Source organism: Pantherophis guttatus, chromosome 9 (assembly GCF_059756535.1).
Source record: "Pantherophis guttatus breed Tessera chromosome 9, ASM5975653v1, whole genome shotgun sequence".
NCBI classification, from domain to species: Eukaryota; Metazoa; Chordata; class Lepidosauria; order Squamata; family Colubridae; genus Pantherophis; species Pantherophis guttatus.
The window spans coordinates 3,976,549-3,985,000 of record NC_142071.1 but is presented as its reverse complement, the minus strand read 5'-3'; the positions used below and the strand labels follow the sequence as shown (position 1 = coordinate 3,985,000).

Genomic DNA, 8,452 nt, shown 5'->3' with positions numbered 1-8,452 from the left:
TGAGAAAGGAAAGAAGGTCAGGAAGGATGGAAGGGAGGGAGGGGAAAGGAAGGAAAGGAAAAAGAAAAGAGAAGAAGAAGGAAGGAAGGGAAGGGAAAGGAAGGAAAAAGAGGAGAGAGAAGAGGAAGGAAGGAAGGAAGGAAGGAAGGAAGGAAGGAAGGAAGGAAGGAAGGAAGGAAGGAAGGAAGGAAGGAAGGAAGGAAGGATAGCTCTTTTACAAAGGAAGAAAGTCTCACTTGGAGCTCTTTTAAAGTAGAAGGGACTAAGAGGTGCATAAGAAAAGATTATTGAAATATATATAGTCAACGAATCTAGACAGATTCGTTGGGACCCTGTTGGGAAGCTGAATATTGTATAAAATTCAACAAAAGGAAACCCTACTCCATCTAACTCGCCACGGCCAACTTCCCACTGCCACGGCCAACCTGCCGTAGCCAACTCACTGCAGGACAACTCATTGCTGCCAGCTCTCCACTGGACAAGAGTTATACTAATATCAAAAAAAAAAAAAAAAGGTGGAACAGAATCATTAACCAAAGGATGCAAAGGTGGGACAAAACGAAATGTGATGGACAAAAATTAAAATATTTTTTTGTTATCATTTTAAATAATTAAATTGAATGATTGAATTGTCCCGTGGCAGTTGTCCTATGGCAAGTTGGCTGTGTCATCACTGCAGGGCAGAGCCAGCCACCACCCCTCCTGTTTTCCTGCAGACACCCCCATCTGCGACACAAGTAGTTTTTGTCCAAGGTTTTTTTATTTTTTTATAAAAATTTCAAATCAGTGTGTGAACAGTGTGGCACCTGGGCCCCATACATTCCAATACAAATGAAACTGATCAGATTGAACATTATTATTACATTCAATCAACGTGTATTTCGAATAACAATATACATCTGTATTTTTTTTTAAAAAAAAAATTGATTTATATGCCGTCCTTCTCCGGAGACTCAGGGCGGCTTACAATGTGCTAAGCAATAGCCTTCATACTTTTGTATATTTATACAAAGTCAGCTTATTGCCCCCACAAACTGGGTCCTCATTTCACCTACCTTAGAAAGGATGGAAGGCTGAGTCAACCTTGAGCCTGGTGAGATTCGAACCAGCAGTAATTGCAGACAGCTGGTGTTAATCACAATGCTATCAGTATTAGGCAGTATTAGGTTACAGTCTATCATTATTCAATTATTCCACCTATTTCTCATTATTACTTTCATTTTATCAAATAAAAATGTATACATTAATATTCCCTTTATTTCTATCACTTATTTTAGCCTTTAATTGCAGAAAATATGACTTCAGTAACAGGGTGGTCAATGCCTGGAATGCACTATCTGTCTCTGTAGTTTCTTCCCCAAACCCCCAAAACTTTAACCTTAGACTGTCTACTGTTGACCTCACCCCATTTCTAAGAGGTCTGCAAGGGGCCGTGCATAAATGCACCAGCGTGCCTTCCATCCCTGTCCTAATATTCCTTTTTTACTTACTCTTTTCATGTCTTCAAATTATGTTTATACTTTTACCTGTTATTTTATATATGCTCGACAAATAAAGTTATGATTATGATTAATCGTGTCACCCTTTATTAAGAAGCTTTTTCTTTCTTTCCTGTCTAACTTCTTTTTTAAAAAAAAATAATTTTAATTAAACATTTTTTCAAAAAAAACAAAAAAGACTGTTTAAACAATAGTTTCTTTCCAACAGTTTTGCACTGACATGGTAAAAGAAACGTAAGAAATGGTTAAATATTTCTTACTTATCCATTTTTTCTCCCTTATTTCAGTGTATCCTTTATACATACAAGTCTAATATGGATTTATTTACATATATACATATAAATGTATATAAGGAGCCTGAGTGGCGTAGGAGGCTAATGCCTCCTAAGGCAGCATTTAACATCCAGCTACCTGCAATTACTGCAAGTTCAATTCTTACCAGGCTCAAGGTTGACTCAGCCTTCCATCCTTTCTAAGGTGGGTAAATTGAGGACCCAGTTTGTGGGGGCAATAAGCTGACTTTGTATAAATATACAAAAGTATGAAGGCTATTGCTTAACGCATTGTAAGCCGCCCTGAGTCTCCGGAGAAGGGCGGCATATAAATCAAATTTAAAAAATGAAAAAAATAATAAAAAAAAAACAGTCTAACTTCTAATCATATCACCTGCCTAGAAAAAGAGGGGGGGAGATTAGAGAGAGAGAGAAAGAAAGGGAAAAGCAACTCAGAGTAGCAACAAAAAAGAGGAATCATCCATCCATCATCTCTTGCCCGCTTCATACTTTGATTGCTATGCTTTAAAAGAAAGAGAGGAAAAGGGAAAAGTGAATCAGAACAACGATAAAGATGAAAATCATCTATCCATCGTCTCTTGCCCGCTTCAATACTTTAATCGCTTTTCTTTTCTTTTTTTCTTTTTTTTTTTTTGACTTGCCTCCCACATTCCTCTCTTAAGTCTCCATCTATATCTATTTCTTGGATGTCCAATTTAAGTCTTCCTCCCACAACTGTGACACAAATGTTAAGTACAACTTCTTCTTTTTTAAAATATGCAGAAGTGAGGAAACACACCGCTTCGGAAAGTGCTATCGATGCTTCCTCCTAGGCCTCCTTCGTCTGATACGTCACAGTCAGGGGGAGCCCAGCCTGCGTTGCAGTGACAATTGCCTTTGTTGTTGCACTTCTGAATTGTATCAGAGGAAGAGGAAGGGAAGAAAAACATATATTATTTCCCTGATCCCGGGTCACTCTTTCGCTCCAGCATTTGTCACCCACCCTTCCAATCCTGGGAGACACAGGAATCCTTGATATTTTCGCACCTGAGATCCTACAAGGACTGGCTGTGATGCCCTCACAAAATGGCTGTCAATTTACTGGTACCACCAATCCCTTAAATTTCTAACTAACAGAGTGGGAAGGGACCTTGTAGGTCATCTAGTCCAACCCCCCACCCAAGCAGGAGACCCTACACCATTTCTGACAGATGGCAGTCCTTTCTCTTCTTGAAAGCCTCCAGGGATGAAGCTCCCACAACTTCTGAAGGCAACTTCTGTTCCATGGGTTGATTGTTCTCACTGTCAGAAAATTTCTACTTCTTGGTTGACTCTCTCCTTGTTCAGTTTCCATCCATTGTTCCTTGCTCCTCTCTGCACTCAACATATTTTTTATAATGTGGTGAGCAAAACTGGTGTGGTCTTACTAAGGCTTTATAGAGTGGTATTAGTACCTCCCTTGATCTTGATTGCATCCTTCTGTTAATGCAATTTAGATTGCATTGGCTCTGAAGGCAAGTCTTTCTCCTGGTGGATTGCTCTCACTGTCAGAAAATTCCTCCTTATTTCCAGGTTGAATCTCTCCTTGTTCAGTTTCCATCCATTGTTCCTTGTCTGGCCTTCAGGTGCCTTGGAAAATAGCTTGACCCCCTTCCTCCTCTCTGTGGCAGCCCCTCAAATATTGGAAGACCGCTATCATATCGCCCAGCTAAAATTGCTTTACCCTTCACCCCAAAGGAGTGATCATTTGCCGCTCCTCAAAAGGGACATGCCCTATAATTGCCCCAGGAGAAGGCGTGATGGTGAAATCAATGCAGGCGTGCAACAGTGAACAATCCCTTTTGACGCTCCAGATTTTATTACTAACTCACTCCTTTCCCGTGGCAGTTTGTTTCTGCATTACAGGTTGTTCTGATTACGGCTCGATCGACGCACTTCTGATTCATGCAAACCTTAAAAAGAGGAAAAAAAGAGAAACGGAGGCTGAAACGAACAAACAAAAATTTAAAAAGCAACCGTTTGACAAAACGAGAGACCCAAGCTTCCGTTGAAGGAAACGGTAGGATTAAATGGTGGAATTAAGAGCCCCCTGGGATGACTTGGCTCTTAGAAAGATAGAAAAGGCAGCAAAGAGCCAGTGGGACATTTAAGTCTGCCCTTTGAGTTTTTTGTTTGTTTGTTTGTTTTCTTTTTAATTAATTAATTAATTTTGGTCCATCACACAGTCAGCCAGAGGTTCAGAATGGATTTAGCGTTTTTTTTTTCCCCAGCCTATCGAGTTCTTCCCAAGGACCTGGGATAGGCCGATGAGGATGTTTGCTGGTGTTTCGGATAACATGGCTTTTTCAGCAAATCTTCTGATCTGTTTGGGAGCTATAGTTTTAATTTGGGGGTTTTAATTGGGATCTTTAGCATTATTTATTGTTTTGTTTTATTGCTGTGAGCCGCCCCGAGTCCTTCAGGAGAAGGGCGGCATATAAATATTATCAAATAAATAAATAAATATGGTAGGGGGTTTTTTTCCAATCATTTATTTTATTATTATTGTTATTGTTGTTACTTGTTTTATTTATTTTAATCTCCCCCCCCCCAATGATAGACGATGATAGTGCTAATTCCAAGCATATTTAAACTTGGATTTGGACCACTCGCCACAGGACAATTCAGAGCAGCTGGCCATCTGCAAGAAAACAACCAAGCTTAGAGAGCACCAAGGACCCCACATAAAATATTTCGCTAAATAAAATCTACACAACCAGAAGTAGACTATCATTCAGCACTAGTGGCAAGGGAAGTTGTGTGTGAGTGTGTGTGTGGGGGGGAGAGAGAGAGAGAGAGAAAGAGGAGAGAGGGAGGGAGGGAGGGAGGAAGAGAAAAAAGAAAGAGAGAGAGAGAAAGGGAATGAGAGAGCAAAGAGAGACAAAGAGAGAGAGAGAGAGCTGGGGAAAGAGAGAAAGAGGGAAAGAGAGAAAGAGAAAGATAAAAAGAGAGAGATAAATAGAGAGAGAAGAGAGAGAGAAAGAGAGGGGGAGAGAAAGAGAAAGAGAGAGAAAAGAGAGAGAAAGAGAGAAAGAGCTGGAGAGAGAGAGGGAGAGAGAAAGAGAAAAAGAGAGAAAAGAGAGAGAAAGAGAGAAAGAGCTGGAGAGAGAGAGGGAGAGAGAGAGAAAGAGAGATAAATAGAGAAAAAAGAGAGAGAGAGAAAGAGAGGGGGAGAGAGGGGGAGAGAAAGAGAAAGAGAGAAAAGAGAGAGAGAGAAAGAGAGAGAAAGAGCTGGAGAGAGAGTGGGAGAGAGGGAGAGAGAAAGAGAAAAAGAGAGAGATAAATAGAGAGAGAAGAGAGAGAGAGAGAAAGAGAGGGGGAGAGAGGGGGCGAGAAAGAGAGAAAGAGAGAGAGAAAGAGAAAGAGAAAAAGAGATATATATAAATTTATTCATTTATTTATTTATTTAATGAAATTTATATGCCGCCCTATCTCCAGCCGGACTCAGGGGGCTCACAACAGTAAAAAAAACATCTAATGAAAAAGTTAAAAAGAAATTAAATCCAAATCTCATAATTTAACAGTTAAAAGTGCAATTAAGACTAACAAGTTAAAAATTAAAATCCCATCAGTCCAGTCCAGTCCAAATAGAGAGAAAAGAGAGAGAGAAAGAGAAAGAGAGAAAGAGAGAGATATATAAACATAGATAGATAGATAGATAGATGATAGATAGATAGATAGATAGATAGATAGATAGATAGATAGATAGATAGATAGATAGATATAGATAGATATAGATAGATATAGATATAGATATAGATATAGATATAGATATAGATATAGATATAGATATATAAATATATATACATATAAACTAGGACCCGGATTGTGGGGGCAATAAACTGACTTTGTATAAATATACAAAAGGATGAAGGCTATTGCTTAATGCATTGTAAGCCGCCCTGAGTCTCCGGAGAAGGGCGGCATATAAATCAAATTTAAAAAAAAAAAAATAGAGAGAGAAGAGAGAGCGAGAGAGAAAGAGAGAGAAAGAAAGAGAGGAGAGAGAGAGAAGAGAGAAAGAGAAAGGGAAAGAGAGAGACACAGAGAGAGAATGAATCAAAGCTTTTCCTCTAATCAGCCAAGGCCAAGCAACATTTTGACTTTTGGGATCCCCTTGGGGTAGAAGAGCCATCTTGGAAGGAAAATAGTTGATCCCTTGTGACAAGCCTCTAAGCCAGACCCGTTATCCGACACGTCCGATGGGCTTTCGTAGCCCAAATTCAAACCATTACCTTGTTCTCTCCGCAGACGGTGCCATCGTGAATCAGAAACGGATCTTTTATTCCAGGCCCCTTCAAATAATCTAAAGTGACGCATAAGCGATTCTGCACTTTGGCGTAAATGATGGCGGCGTTTTCCAAAAAGAAAGGGACTCTGTTCGGATAGTCGCAAACCAGTTTCCCACACCTCAGATCTCTGCGGACGGAATATAAAGAAACAGAGAGTGGAGCCCACTTTCACATCCGCTACCGGCGTCCCGTAGAAGAAATATTCTAACCTCCGCCAACATACAGTGGGTTTGTTTGAGGATAGGTGAATGTTGTTTGTTCGTTCCTTTTCTTTTGTTTGTTTGTTTGTTTGTTTAAACCAGATTTGTTTCAGATTAACAGAGTTGGAAGGGACCTTGTAGGTCATCTACTCCAGTGGTAGGCAAACTTGGCTCTTTCACACCCTGTGGACTTCAACTCCCAGAATTCCTAAACCCCCCACCCCACCTAAACAGGAGACCCTACACCATTTCTGACAGAAGGCAGTCCAGTCTCCCCTTGAAAGCTTCCAGCGATGAAGCTCCCACAACCTCTGAAGGCCAGTGATTCCATTGAATATAGAATAACAGAGATGGAAGGGACCTTAAAGGTCATCTAGTCCAACCCCCCTACCCAAGCAGGAGACCCTACACCGTTTCTGACCGATGGCAGTCCAGTCTCTTCTTGAAAGCCTCCAGTGATGAAGCTCCCACAACTTCTGAAGGCAACTTCTGTTCCATAGGTTGATTGTTCTCACTGTCAGGAAATCCCTCCTTATTTCTAGGTTGAAAATCTCCTTGATCAGTTTCCATCCATTATTCCTTGTCTGGCTTTCGGGTGCTTTGGAAAATAGCTCGACCCCCTTCCTCCTCTCTGTGGCAGCCCCTCAAATATTGGAAGACTGCTATCCTGTCTCTTATTTAATTATTTATTTATTTATTTATTTATTTATTTATTTATTTTATTATTCATATTTCTATGCCGCCCACTCTCCGAGGACTCTGGGCGGCCTACACCAAAGACAGTATACTAAATAGCATATTGCCCCCAACAATCTGGGTCCTCATTTTACCCACCTCGGAAGGATGGAAGGCTGAGTCAACCTTGAGCCTGGTGAGATTTGATCCGCTGATCTGCTGAACTAGCAGTCAGCTGAAGTAGCTGCAGTACTGCACTCTAACCACTGCGCCACCTCGGCTCATGGTCCTTCTCTTCACTAAACTAGCCATGCCCAGTTCCTGCAACCATTCATCGTAGGTTTTAGTCCCCAGGTCCAAGCGGGGGACGAACCGGTAAAAACCCACCACTGACTATCTCACAGCATAACCCTCGGGGGACTTCAAGAGAGCCACAACGGTCACAGAGCAGAGCACTTGATTTCTAGTTAGTTTGTGAGTGTGTTGCGACATACTGCCACTGACAGTCCTGGTATCCTCTCGCAGTAGAACCGCAGTGGCCCATCCTGTCCTTTTGACTGTTAATTTCTTCGTAGCATTGAAGAGAGCCGCTTTTCGATTCTGAAAAATACAGCACACCAGGTCCAAAGGTTTAGTAGAGACAAAAGAGGCCGTCCGAAGCCTAAGAAGATGCATTCTGGTTATTTGTGGGAGGGGGCTGTTCTGCCCCAGCTATGGACCCCAAAGAACGCAGCACACACAAAATCTATACAAAGATTATGTTACTCAAATAACTCAGTCTTTTTCAACCAAAGGCTGTTAATAAACTGTCTTAACAGCCTACCAGAATTCTAAGATAAGGTAATCAGTCTTACTAAGGTTGGCAGAAAGCCCAGAAGCAATTTGCAGAGAATCCAGACGCGAAGGAGAGTGAACTAAAGTTGTTCTCTACAGCTTGTTGCAAGCGATGTTCCTTCTTAAATAGGCTAAGGGAGTGGCCAATTAGCCCCTAGCCTTACTCTCGAGGAGACCTCCTCCTGAGGAGCCCCTCCTGCCTTTTGGCAGCTCTGCGCGCCCGTGCATTGAGAAGAGGCTCCTCCTCTTCATCCTCTTCACTTATGGGAGCTTCTGCAGGTTCTGAAGGCCCTGGCTGAATCCCCGCCTCTGGCACCACATCTTCTCCAGCCTCCTCACTGTTCGACTCGAGCACCAACTGCACAGGCTGCTGGCACAGCACCACACCAGCCTCCTCGCTGTCGGAATCAGCTACAATCCGCACAGGCCGTTGACGGGCCACAACTGGGGTGGGGGAGACATTTCTGCTGACAGTACTGCCCCCACCACCCTGAGAAATAAATGGAGGTAGATGTGATAGCACAATGTCACCCTGTTTGTAGCACTTCCACACACACACACAACTGAAAGCTGATTGGTTTTAGCTCCCGTTGATGGAGAGAGAGAGCAGCATCTATGGTTTTCCTCGTTTTTTTCCTTTT

At 41.9% G+C, this 8,452-nt stretch overlaps 1 protein-coding gene across 1 annotated transcript in view; it reads right to left on the bottom strand.

Moving 5' to 3' along the window:
* LOC117658248 (disintegrin and metalloproteinase domain-containing protein 32-like) overlaps positions 1 to 8,452 on the bottom strand; it is a 42,226-nt gene that overhangs the window by 6,961 nt on the left and 26,813 nt on the right. Inside the window, exons 15-18 of the mRNA XM_060684886.2 lie at positions 7,472 to 7,577; positions 6,046 to 6,229; positions 3,643 to 3,723; positions 2,571 to 2,682 (exon numbers count right to left, since the gene is read on the bottom strand). Coding sequence (XP_060540869.2) covers positions 2,571 to 2,682; positions 3,643 to 3,723; positions 6,046 to 6,229; positions 7,472 to 7,577 — 483 coding nt within the window. The remainder of the gene's footprint in view (positions 1 to 2,570; positions 2,683 to 3,642; positions 3,724 to 6,045; positions 6,230 to 7,471; positions 7,578 to 8,452) is intronic.